This window comes from Myotis yumanensis, unplaced genomic scaffold, assembly GCF_028538775.1.
Source record: "Myotis yumanensis isolate MYYU_CA2020_CCGP unplaced genomic scaffold, mMyoYum1.0.hap1 SCAF_1, whole genome shotgun sequence".
Classification (NCBI taxonomy): domain Eukaryota; kingdom Metazoa; phylum Chordata; class Mammalia; order Chiroptera; family Vespertilionidae; genus Myotis; species Myotis yumanensis.
This window is the reverse complement of record NW_027223752.1, coordinates 33,930,745-33,948,500: the sequence shown is the minus strand read 5'-3', so window position 1 is coordinate 33,948,500 and position 17,756 is coordinate 33,930,745. Positions and strand designations below refer to the sequence as shown.

The following is a 17,756-nucleotide window of genomic DNA, read 5'->3' as shown; positions in this document are numbered from 1 at the left end:
CAGAAGGAACTTCAATCCTGCCCTTCCTTGGCGATAAAGCTCAAACGCCACCAGCCCTTCACCTTCGCCACCACCACAGGCCACAGTGCTGGCTCCTGCCCTGCAGTGAGCATGGCATTTGTCTCGGCCACGCTCTGGCCATCATTGAAGCAGCCTGTTGTCATTTTCTGTGTCGTTCAAGTCCCCTCTCCACCTACACCATGATTTCCATGACCTCTGGGCACAGCATCTGATACTTAAGAGGGGTTCAATCATCGCTTAAGAAACTACCAACATTCTTACACTATTAAGGAACTAGGGGGAGAAACAGAGTCACTTCCAGCTCTTTCCTGGAGACACACAGTGACAGGACGGGACTAGGGTCATGGCTCAGGCTCGTGCTGCCCCACCCTGGCTCCAGACACATAGGAGGCACCAGGTCTTGTGTGACAAGTCCTCAAGCCAAATTTATGGTTTGTGGCCACTGGCCAGGTGCCCAGCCCCAGTTCTTCCTCAAGAAGATGGAAAGAGGGGGGGCCCAAATCCCAACCACAAACCCCAAACTACAGGACATTCATTGGTCTGACCTCCTCACACTCAGAACTACCCCGAAAGGAAGGACTCATGGGTCAGGGCCTCCTCCCACGCCCACCCCACTGGGAACAGCCTCCAGCTCCTCCTAAAAGAATGGAAATGAGTTTCTTCCTCTTCTATTTGAAAAGGCTGGTGACCAGGGATCCTGTAGGAGCCTGCTAGTCTCTTCCTCCTAAAGTCCATCTCCAGTGACCCTGACGGCCCCTCAAGGTCCCATCATTCCTCAAAACTGGAAAGTCTGGTTCACAGAGCGCTCAGGCCTTCTCACACCTGTCCGTCTTAGGCAGCACAGGTGGTCCCCACAGCCCTGATGCTCCAGCCCCCCTACTCTCTCCTTCAGGCTTTGTCAATCACTCCGACAACCAGTGGGCACCTGTTCTCAATGCACTCAGGTGACAAGCTCTGGCAAGAGAACAGCTGCAACAGGTCCTGAAGCAAAGCAGGGCTGGGTAAGCTGCTGGGAGGTGGGCAAGGAGGGGAGGGCAAAGACTGCCCCAGCCATGTGACAGTAGGGCTTGCAGACACCCCCAGATTGTTTCGTTTAGAGGTAATTCCTATTTTGAGGTCATTTTGCCTGTCCTATAACAAGCAAACAAGCACTTTAACGTGCACCTCTTCGTCCTATATATCTAGGAAGTAGGGAAAAGCTGAACAGGAATTTTACAGCATTCTACAGTGAAGGAACTGAGCAATCAGAGGTCAAGTGACACTGAATGAGCCAGAGCTGACTAAAGGGTCAGAGGTCAAGGATGACACAACTCCCACTCATTCCTAGGCAGCCTTGGCTCCTTCTATGATGGGTTTATATGTTACACCTACCTCAGAGCATATTGGGTAAAGGCCATAAAAATTCTGATTCCTCAAAACTGTTAACATTTATTGAGCACTGGCTATCTGCCAGGTGCTATGCTACACTCCCTGTGTACGTTACTTGGCTTAACTCAACTACATCAGGCAGGAATGATTATCTCCATTTCCCCGCTGGGGTCATCAGGTAGATCACACAGCTCGAGATGACCTAGATTTGAAGCCAATGTGCCCAGAGCATGACTATCGGCAGAGCATGGAGCCAGATACAGCCCCAGGATGGGGTGGTGCATCTGGAATGTAAAGCATTTCATCCCCATCTCCACCCCCAGCCCAGAGTTCAGAGGCATGCATGACACCATTTTCCAATTACTCGGCGATCTTTCCTGACCACCTCCAACAGGCCTGTCTCTGTGCTCGGCACTAGGGATTCGGCAGAGAACAGGGCAGGCTGGGTCCCTGCCCCATGGACACTGGCCAGGGGGGAAGCCGGCAGGAGTCAGAAGTGTGAGGGGCATGAGGACGGACGCCAGAGCAAATGCTCTCTTCTCTCAGGTTTTATTTCTGCCAGACACCACTCTGCCTGCGGGAGTCCTAACCTTCAAGGCAGGCAGATGTCTGCTCCTGCCCACCTTTGCCGCCCTCCCCACTGAACGGTTAGCTCCTGTGCGGGTCATGCAGTCCAGAAGGAAGTGTAAACAGGGCGGCCTCCCTTCCCGAGGCCGGGCTTAACAACCTGGCTCCACGTGGGTGCAGAATCAGGATCTGGGCCTATTTACAACTATGTTCTTACACCTGCCTGTTTCAACATCCATTAGCTCAACAAATATTGATTAAACTCCTACATGTTAAAAAAAAAAAAAAAACAGGGCTGGTACCTGTGGAAATACACATTCAACCAGGGCCTCCAGGATTGAAGAAGGAAGAGAGAACCACAAAAGCTGCTATTTTACATATCTTCTCCCATCAACCCGGGGCAGCGGCGGGGTGGGATTGGGAGGGCACGAGGACAGGTCTTAGCTCCTTTTTTAAAAAAATGTTTTTATTAATTTTAGAGGAGGGGTGGTGAGAGGGAGAGAGAGAGAATGAAACATTGAGAGAGAAACATTGACCGGCTGCCTCCTGCACACCCCCTACTAGGGATTGAGCCCACAACCCGGGCATGTGCCCTGACTGGGAATCGAACCAGCAACCTCTTAAGTGCACAGGTGGATGCTCAACCACTGAGCCACACCAGACAAGCTTAGCTCCTTTTATATAAATAAAAGGCTGACAGAGCTTAAGTGATTTGCCCAAAGTCAAAAGCCTGAAAGTATAGAGTCAGGATGCTACTCCAAGTCTATGTCAGTGGTTCTCAACCTTGGCTGCACATTAGAATCACCTGGGAATCTTTTTAAAATCCTGATTTCTGGGCCTCATTCTCCGGAAATTCTGTTTCTTTGTTATGGGGTGGGGCCACAACATTAATAACAAAGAAACAGAATTTCCGGAGGATGAGGCCCAGAAGTCAGGATTTTAAAAAGATTCCCAGGTGATTCTAATGTGCAGCCAAGGTTGAGAACCACTGGTCTATGATCTATCCAGCCTGCCTGACACCCACACACACATACATGTAAGGGCATGGGCAAGATCCATGGGGACTACGGCCAACCCAAAAAGATAGGCGTTCAGACCTGGTGCCCCTAGGAAAGTAGCTTTGGCGGCTCAGCCTTGAAGCCAGGAAGACTGTGAAAGCCAGCGAACATCTCTGACCCACTGCATTTTGGGTCTGAAGCCAGGGAGTCCGGCCTGATGAGCTCTGCACTGAAGCATTCTTTGAAGAAGGGACAAGCCACGGCCCACCTGCCACAGGTCTTGAGTCATGCCTCCTGCCTGTGCAGACTTCTACCTGCATGAGCAACAGGCCTCACCATTCAGAGGAAGTACTTCCTTCCGCGTCATTTAATCCAATCCCTGTAGGAGCCCCAGGGTGTTAGCAGGGCAGGAATGCAGTCCCTTTACAGAGAAAACAGAATGGAGGTGCCAGGCACCTGTCTGTCTTGTTCAGCGCTCTATCTGCACGGAGTTGGTGCTCCAAAAGTATTCACTGAATGAGCTAATAAAAGCTGAGAGACTTGGCCAAAGTCTCACAAATAATCGTGGTTGCACCAGGGCTAAAAACAGGGTCTTTTGCCTCCCCGCCAGTGGTCTTTGTGTCCCACTGCACTGTGTCCTCCCCGCCCACCCCCCACTCTCCTGCCTCCATCTGGAATGGGCAGACTCTGTCCACTTGTCAGCTCTGGTCCCAGGGTCAGCAGGGAGGGTGTCAAAAGCAACCAATTACACTAAGTCTGATTCTCCACAGGTAATACCACTTTATATCCCACTGAGAACTAGGTGAAATCTACAGAGGAGGGAATGGAGGCAAAGCAAATTTATGGCAGAAAAAAAAACTTTGGACCAGATTTTCTGAGTCCAGCTGCTCCCTCCCATCAATCCCACCAAAGCAGGCATTGGCTCCCCTTGGTCCAGAGATCCAGGCAGGATCTGGATGCCAGGCCCAGCTTTCCTGTCTCCCTTAACCAACGAGGGACAGGGAAGGCGAAGCTGCCTGCCTCGAACATGGATGCATCCCAGCCCCACCTCACCCCACCCCAGCCTGGGACTCTGGGCTGGTTAACTTCCCCCTCGGCCCCTCATTCCCTCATCCTCACGTGTGCCCGGCTCACAGAGCTGCTGGGAGTAACAACTGGAACAATATACGTGACTAGATTAGAACAATGCCTGGCACACATCAACCAATGCCAGCTTTTGGAACTGTTGGGTTTGCCCAGTGGATTACCAAATTTCCCAGACCACTGTTTCCACACCACCCAGGCCAGAGTTTTATGAAGAGAGAGAGAGAGAGAAAGAGAGAGAGAGAGAGAGAGAAAGGCACTATATAATTTTTCTTCCCAACTATATTTAATATGTTCATTCATTCATTTGATAATACAGAATACCATTGTGCAGGTCCCCTGCTCAGTGCTGAGGAAACAAGAGTTTGTGCTTCCGAGGAACTCAGTCCTCCCACAGTCCTTAAAAGGACCTAATTTCTCATTCTTGGGCAGTCCTGTCACTCCCACCCCTCCTAGGCTTACAGTAAGTAGGTACTCAGTAAATAAGAGTTTCCTTCTCTTCTACTCCCCATGGATGATCCCAAGACATCCACCATCCTAATCCCATCGCTCCTGTCCAAGTTAAAATCTATTCTCAAGAAGGAAGGCTTCACCCTGAAATTTAAAGAGCCCCTCTGCCTTGCCCCCACGGGAATTTCTGTTACCCACTCCCTTCTCTGCTCCACCAACCACCCAATTGTCCCCGGATATAAGGGGGTGAGTGGGGTACTGTCACGGCTCTCCCCAGCTCTCCCAGGGCGGGTAGAGAGGAAGAGAAGGGGTGGTCTTAAGTAACGGCTGTATTTCCAATTAGTCAGCTCAAAGCTGGGGGACGGTGGGATGTCGCATAGGGCTGGGCCCAGCGAAAGCCTGCCTGGGTGTCAGGTCGACTGACTTTGAGGAAGCCCTTTGTGTGTGTGTTTTAAATTACCTCTGCTTGTCTGATGAAGTGAGTAAAAAGGCTTAGGATTCCTGAGTGAGCTAATACAGGATGCCTTTGGCTGAAAAAAAAACTTCAGTCGGCTCCCTAAACTCCCCCCCTTTTAAGTTTAAAAAAGGGAATGAATGTTACCATTTTTGGACATGAGCGTTCTCCCTCAAGCCCAGCCCTAACCGCACTATCCAGAGGGACGCGCCATCCTGTCCCCGTCCCCCCCCCCCCCCATTCCCAGATCAGCAGGGGGTGGGGGAATGGGGGTGGGGCGAAGAGGGATGAAACGAGGAGGGACCGGATGGGAGCGGGCAGCGGGGGGAGGAGGGAGAGAGGGGTATTGAGGGTACGTGGCCGCCTGGGGCAAGACCTCACCGCGCAGGCAGGAAGCAAAGGCAGTGTTGGGGCGCCCTCCCCCCACCCAAAGAGTGGTTTCTGACCTCTTCCTGCCACTGGCCACAGTGCCGGAGTCCCATCGCCAGCTGCGAGCCTAGCTCCGGGGGTGGAGTGCGCACCGGGTACACGGGGACTGGGACAAGGCTCGGTGGCTAAGCAGGGATCCCCGTGACCCTAAACATCCCCGGGACAACCCCCTGCCCTGAAGCCCCTCAACTCAAATCAAGTTGCCTAAATCCGCCTTCTCCCAGGAATGAGCAGGGTTCCGAGGCGCAGGACGCAGACTCAAGCCCACCTCCGCTCGCAACTCGCAACCCACTGAGTTAAGCAATAAAACGGTTTGCCGTCCTGACCCCGCCCCCACAGGGCCCGCTGGGGAGCCCGCGTACACCCCCCCCCCCGGCTTTTCTCAGCCCCAACCCCTTCAGCAGGTCCACCTCGAGGCCGACCCGGGGGCAGCTTCCAATCCCTCCGGCGCCCTCTTCCCCCTTGGTCTGCGGGCAGGGGCAGGGAGGCGCAGAGGCGCAGCTTGCCCCCTCCAGGTACCCAGCCCAGGGCGGCCCAGGAAGTGCGCTGCCACCGCACGCCATATGGAGAGGCGGCCAGGGGGCGGGGAAGGGAAGGGAAATCGATCCGGAGCCGCAGCTACCGAGCCGGGGGCTCAGCCCCAGCCTCCTGAGCACCGCCCCAGCGCCCTGCCCACGCGGGGATGGTGCGGCGGCAGCCCGGAGACCTGGATCACCAGCCCCAAAGCGACCCGCCCGATGGCGGCCCCCGCTGCCCCATGGTCTGGCTGGGCGTTCGCGGGCTCTGGGGCAGGGGCGCTCCCCCTCCCGCCCCACGCCTGTAACCCAACACCCCACCAGGCAGCGGGCGCGCATCCCCCGCCCCCGCTCGTGCGCGCCAGGAACCGGTTCCCAGCCCCAATCCGCTAGCGCGGCGGGCGGAGCGGAGCGGAGCGGAGCGGGCCGGGGCTGGGGGCAGCAGCGGGCTGGGGCGGCTGCTGACCTTTCTCTGCTGCTTCTCCCAGGCCGGGTCCAGGAGCATGTCTCTATCCCAGTCCTCTTCGGGCTGCATGTAGTCGTTGGTTTGCTGGGAATCATAATGGTCCATGATGGTGCGCGCGTGCTAGGGGCTGGGTTTCTTCCTCCACCTTCTCTCCCGGCGGCGGCGACTGCTGCAGCTGCTACTGTCCCGGAGTGGGGTGGGAGTCGAGCCGGGCTGTGCTGTGCTAGCGGGGCCGGGCTAGCTCCCCTGCGCCCGGTTCCGCCGCGGCGCTGCTCGCAGAAGCTGCTGCTGGCGGCGGCGGCTGGAGCTCGGGGACTGCCAGCCTCAAGGCGAGCGCTCGGACCTAATCTCCACGCACACTGAGCCGGGCCCACACACTAGCGATGCCGGAGGGAGGCAGGCGGGGGCGGGGGCGGGGGAAGGGGCAGAGCCCTCCCTAGGTTCTCTATTGGCCAGGCCGAGTTGCCCAAACTTCCCCCCATCGCCTCTCATTGGGAATTCCTGGCATCCGTCAGCGGGGCCACCGAGCATAGGTGGACTGGGCGGCCCCTTCCCGGCGCGCACGCCCCCGCCCACACCCTGGGTTCCCACTCCCCTGCGGCTCATGTGATACCAGCTTAAGCTGAACGGGACCTAAGCTTGGGACGCCTCCTCGAGCTCTGGGACCGAGCGGCAGCGCTCGGGAGCCCCAGGAGCCTCCGGGGGTTGCACACACTCCCCGCTCGCAGTGAGGCCCCAACTCGGACGCGCCGGTGTAACTGCGCTCCCACGCGCGCTCCAAACCCAAGTGGCCAGGGCTGGAGGAGGGCCGCGATGAAACCCGAATAACATTTCATTTTCTCTTTCCCAAGGCTCGGAGAGGTCGGCACCCAAGGAAAGGGGCGGGGAATGCGGGAATGGAAAGGAATTTCCTGGGAATTTCCTGACTCCGCCGCCCCCACCCCAGCCCCGCCCGGCTCCACAAGGCCGACCCCTGCCCTCCGGGAGCCAGGTTTCTTGCCAGACGTCTGCGCTCAGAGGCCACAAGCTTTCCCGCCTCGCCGCGGGTCCTTTCCCGCCCGCCCTTGGGCTAAGCCGCGGGGCTCCCCAGGTGGCAACTACGTCGCCCAGCTTCCCGGGAACCCCTGCCGGTCCCCGCGGGCTGGCAGAGCCGGAGCTACCCTCCTACACACCCGGGCATCATCCTGAAAATTGGGAAGGAGGGCCCTGAGTAATCTACCTACTCCACGCCTCCCCCTCCACCCAACACACACCGACAGGTGGGGAGACTGAGGCTAAGAATTGAGCTTGAATGGGGACTTAGCAGGTTCTCAGGACTCCACAGGCTAACCCTGTATCCTTAAGCCCACAAGCAAAGGCTTATTGTTATTAGAGGAGGAGTAGGGCAAGACTGACTAAACACCTCTTAGTGCCTGCCTGGGCTTCCTTCCCCGGATCTAGCAAAAGGAGGGTCTAAACACCTGCCCCAACAGTGATAGACACCTGGAGGAGGCAGCCTCACATCCTGGTGGGCTCCGGAGGGACCCCACGACTGAAGAACAGCAGCAAGTAGGCCTCCAATGGCTTATGCGCATAATAGTACTTAATTTATGGTTGTGGACCTGAGGGATGGCCGAGTCAACTGCAAAAAAACGCAAGGGTGATGGTCCAGGGGTGAATGAAGGTGCTAGAGGACAAAGTTCACGGACAGGAAGGGCCATCAATTAGGATACTGGAAAGGCCACAGATGGGAAAGGTGCAGAAAGTGCCTCTGACTCTCAGGAGAGCCAGCTGATGCTATTGTAAGCAGATATCCCTGGTGGTGTTGCTCCCTGCATCATTAGCCGACCTCGCACACTTAAGCAAGTGCTACCAGTCAGCACTGTGCTTGCTACCCGTCCCTGGCTGAGGAAGCACGGTTTCTGAGCCACAGAAACAGCAGATTTATGGACTATTTTATAACCACTTCTAAACGACAGCTCTAAACCTAACATAGAGGGTAATGACGGTGCTATATCCATTCATTCGCTCAGTAAATATCTGCTGAGCACCATCTGTGTGTCAGGGTGTTTTGTAGATGTGAAAGACACAATCCCTGCCCTATGCAGCCCTGCAGAGACAGACACAGAAACAAAAATACGCTGCAATGGGCCAGCCGGGCGCCGTGGTTGAATGTCAACCTATGAACCAGGAGGTCACAGTTCGATTCCTAGTCAGGGTATATGCCCAGGTTGCGGGCTTGATCATCAATCAATGATTCTGTCTCATCATTATGTTTCTCTCTCTCTTTCCCTCTCCCTTTCCTCTCTGCAATCAATAAAAAATATATTTTTTTTAAAATATATACTGCAATGAGATAGATGCAAGGGAATAGATCTGACCAGGGGACCTAGAGCACAGAGGAATGAATAATGAGCCCAGCATGGGAAAGGCAGTTCCAGCTATAACTTTTGGGCGGAGGTGAAATTCACGTGAGCCTCTAAGAGTCAGCCAGATGAGGAGGAGTGTGGGAAGTTATTCCAGGCAGAAGGAACAGTGTGAGCTAATACACGGGGGCAGGAAACTGCACGGTGTAAAAGGAATGCCTATCATTTCGGTGTGGTTAGACTAGAAATTCAAGGCTGGGAGGGGTGAGAGATGGGGCTGGAAAGGTGGGCAGCAGCCAGACCGTGAAGACCTGTGTGAAGTGTGGATCTGAGGGGAGCAAAGCTCTTGCAAAAATCCAGATAGAAAATGCTTGGTCCTTCTGGGCTGCAATAACAGAATACCATAGTTTGGGTGGCTTACACAGCAAACATTTATTTCTCACAGTTTTGGAGGCTGGGAAGTCCAAGATCAGATTCAGTGCCTGCTTCCTCGTTCATAACTGGCTGTCTGTCTTCTCACTGTGTCCCCATGTGGCCGAAGGGGCAGGGAACTCTCTGGAGTCCTTTTTATCAAGATACTAATCCCATTCATGAGGGCTTTGCTCTTATGACCTAGTCACTCTCCTAATACCATCACATCGGGGGTTAGGATTTCAACGTACGAATTCCAGGGAACATGAAGGTTGAGTGTATAGCAAATGAAGAAGAGTGGGTAGGCTTAGGAGATAAAACTGAGAGGCATAGGAGTTTGGATGTGAGGACGAGAGAGGAGTCTTTGTTGCTCTCAACAAATGTCCCATATGGGACAGGCCAGCACTTTACCCTGTTACCTTATTTAAGCTCACCTTATGAGGTGAGACTTATCTCCATCTTAAGAGAAAACCAACTAAATCTCCAAGAGGTAGCTAACTAGTCCAAAGTTACACAGATATGTGTGGCTCCTAAACCCATGCTTTTAACCCAGTGGTCCTCAACCCTAGGTTAGTTTGACAGCCCCCCCTCCCAGGGGATATTTGGCAATGTCTGTAGACATTTTTTGTTGTCTCAACTGGTAGGTTAATGTTGGCATCCAGTGGATTGAAACCAGGGATGCTGCTAAACATCCTACAATAGACAGTATCATCTCCTCACAAGAAAGAATGACCCAGCTCAAATTATCAACAGTGCTGAGATCTAGTTTTCACATGGGTTCCTAGTTTGGAGGATCTGGTGGAAATACAACCAGTTGAGATAAAGAATTTCAGGTTCACCCTAGCCAGTTTGGCTCAATGGATAGAGCATTGGCCTGTGGACCAAAGGCCTGGGTTCAATTCCAGTCAAGGGAACATACCGTGGTTGCAGGCTCCTCCCTGGCCTGGGCCCTGGTCAGGGCGCATGAAGGACGCAACCAATCAATGTGTTTCTCTTACATGGATGTTTCTCTCTGTCTTTCCCTCTCTCTTCCATCCTCTCTAAAAGATCAATGGGAAAAGATCCTCAAGTGAGGATTAACAAAAAATAATTGAAAGCTCAAAGTACCTTAAAAAAAAAAAAAGAATTTCAGGCTTGGGAGTGGAATCGTGGATTGAGTTTGAATACATTGAACTTGAAGTGCTCTGAGAATGTCCAGCTTCAGCTGTCCAGACGGAAGTTGACTGCATAACCCCAACCTCAGGGGAAACAGAAATTTGAGAGTCATCTGCATATGGGTAGTACTGACACCATGAGATAGCCATGGAGAATGCCTAAGTGGAGCAGAGAAGAAGACCAAGGACAGAACCCAGAAAAGCAGCACTTAAAAGAGGAGTGTAGCCCTGGCCCGTGTGGCTCAGCTGGTTGAGAGTTGTCACATGCCCCAAAAGGTCAGCAGTTCGATTCCTAATCAGGGCACATACCCAGGTTGCAGGTTCAATCCCTGGGTGGGGTGCCTACAGGAGGCAACCTCACAACAATGTTTCTCCCTCTCTCTCTCTCTCCCTTCCTCTCTCTCTCCCTTCCTCTCTCTCTCCCTTCCTCTCTCTCTAAAACACATTAAAAAAACATATTTTAAGGGGGGTTGGGGGGGGGGGGGACGTTAAAGAACCAGAGCCCCAGAGCCCCTGAGTGAGACAGAGAGGAAATGATGAGTGAACATGAAGACCCTGACCATATGGTGCCGTGAAAGTCAAAGGAGTGAACTTTCAAAGTGAGAGGAATCAGAGAAGTCTGGAAAGTAAAGCTTAAAAAGTGTTCTTTGGATGTGACCGTTGGAAATTCTTTGGTGACCTTTGCCTGTGGAATTTTAGTAATATGGCCAAAGCTGTGAGTTTCAGGCACTAGGAGCTGAATAAATGGAGACTGTGGACATAGAAGGGGAGAGGAAATATTGGGCAGTAGCTAGAGGGGGAACTAGGGGTCAAAGGAGGAATTTTTTAGAACAGGAGAAACTTGAGCTGTTTGTGGGCTGAGAGGAAGAATTCAGCTGAGATAAACAGCTTGAAAATGTAAGCAGAAGAAATGGAGGGATAGCACCAAGCTCTTGCGGAGACAGGACCATGTGGGTTCAAGGATGCAGGCTAAAGGATGGGCCAATAGGAAGAGGAAAGCCCCTCCTGTTCTGAGAGAGGGGAGGGAAGGAAGGATGGCGAGGATGTTCACAGGTGTGTAGGAAGAGGGTAAGAGAGTGGGTTGAAGCAATAACTGGTGACCTCGTCTTCTCAATAGGAAGGAGGCCCCGGAGGATGGACCAATCTTTTGATCCAGAACTCACTGGTGGCCATCACACTGGTGATGCTAGTCCCTTTGAACACCACCGTCTATAGAGAAAACAGTTACTAAATGTGTTGCTTTTTTAGGGATGCTAAGGTGTATGCATGTTTATAGCATCCATTCTTTTTTTTTTTTTTAATTGGGATGTAATACACAAGTGCTCTAATCTTAAGCACAAAGCTCAGTGAAATTTTACACGTCTGCACTCACATGAAACATTTCCAGCATCTCAGGTTTCCTCGTGCCCCTTCCCAATCTATACTCCCAGTCCACATAGGAAACCACGCTTCTGACTTCTTATCACCAATGATTATTTTCACTTATTTTTGAACCTTATGTAAATGGAATTATATAGTATGTACACTTTGGTTTCTGGATTTTGACTCAATTTAATGTCTATGAGATTTGTTTATGTTGTGGCTTGTATTAGTAGCTAATTTTTATTTGTTTGTTTTGTTGGTTCGTTGGTTTTTTTCCTCCTGTGTAGTATTTCATTGATAAGTATATCCCAAGTAATTTATCCTCTCTCCTATTGATAGGCATTTGCATTGTTTCTAGTTGGAAGCTACTATGAATAAAACTGCTGTGAACATTTTGTGTGTTTTTCTGGTGAACATATGCATTCTTTTCTGGTGGGTATCTACCTAGGAATGGAACTGTTGGGTCATATGGTAGGTATACTTCATTTTAGTATATATTGCCAAACAGTTTTTCAAATCAGCTGTAACAATTTACTCTCAAGCAGCTGGGTGTAAGAATTTCAGTTGCTCTACATCCTCCCACCACCTCATATTGTCAATTAAAAAAAAAAATTAGCTATTAAGATAGGTGAGTAGCCCGGCTGGTGTGGCTCAGTGTTTGAGCGTCAATCTATGACCCAGGATGTCACGGTGTAATTCCTGGTCTCCAAATTTAATTCACTCATATTTATCAAGCAACTGCCCAATGCCTACCACCGTGCTGTAAAAGCAAACTAGACAGGTGTGGTCCTGTCCCTCTTAGAATAGATGGCAGATGCTTGATAGATGTTCCATATGATTGTGTGGGGAGACTGTTTGCTTTGGTGGGAAGCTGAAACAGGTCTATTTCATATGAATTTTCAATAAAAAGCTTAAAAAACAGCTCTTTGGAAAAACCCTGGGGTCACAGGGCAACCAAAGTGGAATGAGGTAAGATCATGAAGGAAAATGAGAGGACTTCTCTGGAAGCAATCCTGACTCCTTTCTTCCCAGAGGCTCAGTCTTTGTTGCCTTTTTCCATCCTTTGGATTTCTCTGGGTGTAATGACAAAGGAACCCAGATTTCGAGTAGATTTCTTGCCATTCTACTGGCCAGTGGGTGTGTGAGACTCAAGCAGTTTGCTCAACTCTCCCCTACCAGCCAGGCTTTCCTCTGAAGCTTTTCAAAAAACACACACAGAAATTCCTGACTCATCAGCAGCAGCTCTGAGACTCTAGCCCAATGAGTTACCAACACTCAAAAGGGCAGCTGCTTTTGCCCCAGTCCAGCCGGAAATGAGTCACCCAGAAACCCACAGGTGCTTGGCTGTTGAAAGAACCTAGCTCTGGGGTAGGTGGGCTAAGAAGGAGGGATCATTATATCTATGAATTCTGGGAGTATTTATCCACCACCCACGCTGTGCCAAGCAGAATGCAGGTAGACCCAAAGAAGAACTGGTCCTCCCAAACCTCCTGGTCTAGCTGGACCAGCCGTTGGCTTCTTCCCCTAGAATTCATTCATCCCACAGATAGTTACCAACAGGTGCAGTCTGAGTGATAAAAATGAATTGGACTGACATGTGAAATGACATAAAGAATGTAGAGCCTGCCCTAGCTGGTTTGGCTCAGTGGATAGAGTGTAAGCATGCGGGTTCGATTCTGGTCAAGGGCACATGCCCGGGTTGCGGGCTCGATCCCCAGTGGGGGGCGTGCAGGAGGCAGCCGATCAATGATTCTCTCTCATCATTGATGTTTCTAGCTCTTGCTCCGTCTTCCTTCCTCTCTGAGACCAATTAAAATAAAATAAAATAAAATAAAATAAAATAAAATAAAATAAAATAAAATAAAAAGTAGAGTGTGCCCTGGCCTGAGTGCCCTGTGGCTCAGTTGTTTGGAGTGTCATCCCATATACCAAAGGACACATACATACCCAGGTTGTGGGTTTGATTCCTGGTCAGGGTGCATGTGGGAGGCAGCTGATCAATGTCTCTTTCTCTCTCTCTCTCTCTCTCTCTCTCTCTCTCTCTTTCTCTTCCTATCTCTAAAAGTCAAATTTAAAAAAAAAAAAAGTAGAGTGCCAGGCCAGCACCTGGCAGGTAGCAGGCCATTTTAATGCTAATAAATTCCTTTTTCTTACCCTATTGTGTATAACTGATCATGCAAGGCCCTGTGGGAAACACAAACAAGTAGGCTCTAGATTCTAGAAACTAAAAGCACATGGACCTCCCAGCCTGGAGATCTGGGGATTTCCTTCTTTGAGTCCTGAACCTCTAACCTTACAGTCTAATGGTACTAAACTCCCTATGGGCTCTTCCTAAGAGCTAAAAGCATGTACAAGGCCAGGAGGGAGGGAAAATCACTATGGTTTAGGGCAGTGATGGCGAACCTATGACACGCGTGTCAGAGGTGACACGCAAACTCATTTTTTTGGTTGATTTTTCTGTTAAATGGCATTTAAATATATAAAATAAATATCAAAAATATAAATCTTTGTTTTACTATGGTTGCAAATATCGAAAAATTTCTATATGTGACACGGCACCAGAGTTAAGTTAGGGTTTTTCAAAATGCTGACATGCTGAGCTCAAAAGGTTCGCCATCACTGGTTTAGGGGGTTTCTAGCTCAGAAGGCCAGAGACCTGTTTTCGGTCCCAATAGCAATCTAATTCATGAACTTGATTTCCCCCACACATCTATAGAACACCATTTATAAGGACATTGTCTTATTGTAGTCCTTTGTCCACATTTTATCTCCTATTGTCCCTATGTGGTCTCACCTCCTCCCTCCCCCACAGAGCCTAGAATATAATAGGTGTTTTAGTTGGATCTTTGCTGAATAAAAAAATGGCATTGATTCCATCTCCATGCCTCAGTTTCCCCCATCAACTCATGGGGGTCCCTGGGAGGCTGGTTCTTTATATACTTAAGCACTCCCTAAGTCCTCTGACTTCCCAAAAAGCCAGTGCTGGAGAAATCAGCTTGGCTATCTCGCTAATCCTATGTCCAGCCAGCAGCTCTCAGCCCTCACCAGGCCTAAGTCCTCCACCAGCAAAAGGCTGTTTGCGTCTTGCCTCTCCAACTACAGTCCCGTCAGGGGAGGAAAGAAGCGGGCAGTTTTCCTCTTGCAGGATCTCTAGGAAAAAAGACCGACCTAAAGGAGGCAGAAAAGTCTCTTTGGCTCCCATGTTCTGCCTAAATCTAAGGTCTTAGGTCTCAGGTGATGGAACATCAGGGCCTGTCTGGTGCCTTCTTTTGCATCTTTTTGCATAAATCTCTGCCCCAAATTTTAGGGCAGGGGCCTTAGAACTCTCCACCTCAGGAGAGTACCCGGAGGTCAGCTCTGTGAGCAAGAGATCGTCATACCTGATAGCTGCCCAACCTAAGCCCTCCAGGAGGGCGGAGACCTCTCCCCCACTTCACTGTACTTCCCAGCAAACACCAGAGCAAAAACACCCAAATCACAGCTGGGAATTTCCTCTAGAGTAGGACACTCCCCTCTCCCACCCACCCCCTTTGGGACTTGGCAGGCAGATTCCAGGCTCGGGGAGTAAGTAAACTGCAGGGGAGTCTGATTAATTCCAGCTCCACCCATCACCCAACCCTCCCACAGAAGCTCAATCCTAGAGGCCTGCCCAGGTCACTTCCATGGATATAATGAGGTAGCTTTTGGGAGCAGGTATCCCATCTGCGTGGCAGAGAAAAAGCCCTGAGTGAGACCTGAGCTCACTGGGGTTCAGTTTCTTCATCTGCAAAATGAGAGGGCTGGACTCACCAGACTATCTTTAAAAAATATCTTTTTATTGATTTCAGAGAGGAAGGGAGAGGGAGAGAGAGGGATAGAAACATCAATGATGATAGAGAATTATTGATCTGCTGCCTCCTGCACGCCCCCTGCTGTGGACCAAGCTGGCAACCCAGGCATGTGCCTTGACTGGGAATCGACCCTGACCAGGAATCAAATCGTGACCTCCTGGTTCATAGGTCAACACTCAACCACTGGGCCACGAGGCTGGGTTCACCAGATGATCTTCAAACTCTGAGCCTGTTCTCACATCTTTCTCAGGCTCCTCCTTGACAAGAGGGTCTCAGTCTTCTGAAACAATCTTCTCAATCTTGAATGCTAAGCAGGTTCCTTTAGAAAGGACACAAATTCTCACAAAGTTACCTAATTTTTGTTTCAATGTTCCTTACATGTGCAAAGACATAAAAAACTAGGTACAAACTTCTGAGGGTTTTAGGTTTACAATCCAAACAAGCTTACAAACTCTGTCTAAAAGAAACTATAAAATCAGTAAGATTCAAATTAGTCATATTAATTTAAATGTGACTGTTGTTTTTTTTGTTTTGTTTTTTTGTTTTGTTTGTTGAAACTAAACTGCTACTCCCAGCAAGACTGAAGTTCTGACCAGAGCAGGTGGTTCTTTTGCTCTTAGGATGCCCATATTACCAAGTGCCAGAGGATGACTCAATTCTCCTACCACATTCTCTATTTGAACCACTTCATCAGGGCACCATTTAACCTCACTTGGTGGGAACACACTGTAATGCATTAAGTCCCCTCTGATGTTTTCTCATTAGTACTCAATAATTAAAATGTAAACTAAAAATTTTTTTAAGTAGTTTATTGATTTTTTTTTTCAGAGAGAGAATAAGGGAGAGGGAGAAAGAGAAACATTGAGGTAAGAGAACAACATCGATGGACTGATTCCTGTATACTCCCACAGGGGATCAAACTCAAAACCGGGCGTGTGCCCTGACCAGGAATTGAACCAGCAACCTCCTGGTACACAGGAAGATGCCCAACCAACTGAGCCACACTGGCCAGGGCTGAAAAGTTTTTTTTTCTTTTTAATCATTTTATTTTTAAATATATATCTATTTTTATTGATTTTAGAGAGAGAGGAAAGGATAGAGAGAAACACTGATGTGAGAGAGAAACATCGAGCAGCTACCTCCCGCATGGCCCCTACTGGGGATTGAGCCCGAAAACGGAGCATGTGCCCTGCTAACCAGGAATCGAACCAGGGACTTTTGGTGCATGGAACGATGCTCAACCAACTGAACCCCACTGGCCACAGCTCTTTTTATTTTTATTTTTAAATATATTTTTATTTATTTCAGAGAGGAAGGGAGAGGAAGAGAGAGATAGAAACATCAATGATGAAAGAGAATCATTGATTGGCTGCCTCCTGCATGTTGGACCGAGCCCGCAACCCAGGCATGTGCTTTTGATCGGAATCAAGCCTGGGACCCTTCAGTCCACAAGCCGACGCTCTATCCACTGAGCCAAACCAGCTAGGGCCCACAGCTCTTTTTTCATCATTTTGCCAACAGGATCCTTCTCTCAAGTTTCCATGTCTTCATCTATAACCGAAAGAGAATCACCTTCATCCACCTACTCCACAGAGTGGCTGTGAACATTCATTCCTTCATCCAATCATTATTGACTGAATACCTACTACGTGTCAGACACTGTCTGGGCATCGAGGGTGTAGCAGTAAACAGAATGGACAAAAATCCTTGTCCTGTGGAGCTTACATTCTAATGGGAGAGACATAATAAATAAATGATGAAAACAATATGACTCTCTTTAGGAAAAAAATAAAACAGGAAAAGGGAATAGAGTATGGGGACCCAATATATGGGTTTTCCAACACTATCATGCAATTCTCTGACTACCAGCTGGGTGTTCAACAATTCAATTCATTTCTGACACTATCTACCTGGAAATAGCATCAGATTCCACAGGCGAAGGACTCAGTCTAAGACGTCAGATGCCAGCTGCAATGCAAGTCTAGGTTGTCACCTGTGCTTGACTGACCCCCTATAGATAGGAGGTTCCCATCACACCTCCACTGGGTTTGATTAATTTGCTAGAGCAGCTCACAACACCCAGAGAACCATTTTACTTACTAGATGATGGGTTTGTTATAAAAGGATGTCATTCAGGAACAGATGGAAGAAATGCATGTGGCAAGGTGGAAAGGCACCATTGTCCTGGAATCGCCACCTGTTCACCAACCTGGAGGCTCTCGGAACCCTGTCCTTTTGGGTTTTTACTCAGATTTCATTACATAGAAATGACTAAGTCATTGGCCATTGGCAATTGATCCAAC

General features: G+C 49.9%; 1 protein-coding gene across 4 annotated transcripts in view; it reads right to left on the bottom strand.

Annotated features, from left to right (window-relative positions):
- Positions 1-17,756, bottom strand: part of ACTN1 (actinin alpha 1) — a 114,722-nt gene that overhangs the window by 85,704 nt on the left and 11,262 nt on the right. For 3 of the 4 annotated variants that reach the window (XM_070417724.1, XM_070417731.1, XM_070417740.1), the window contains exon 1: positions 6,352-6,722. The exons of the other annotated variant lie outside the window; for it this stretch is intronic. In XM_070417724.1, coding sequence (XP_070273825.1) covers positions 6,352-6,456 — 105 coding nt within the window. In that variant the 5' untranslated portion in view covers positions 6,457-6,722. Of the gene's footprint in view, positions 1-6,351; positions 6,723-17,756 lie in introns of those variants that run through there. 4 annotated transcript variants of the gene reach the window in all.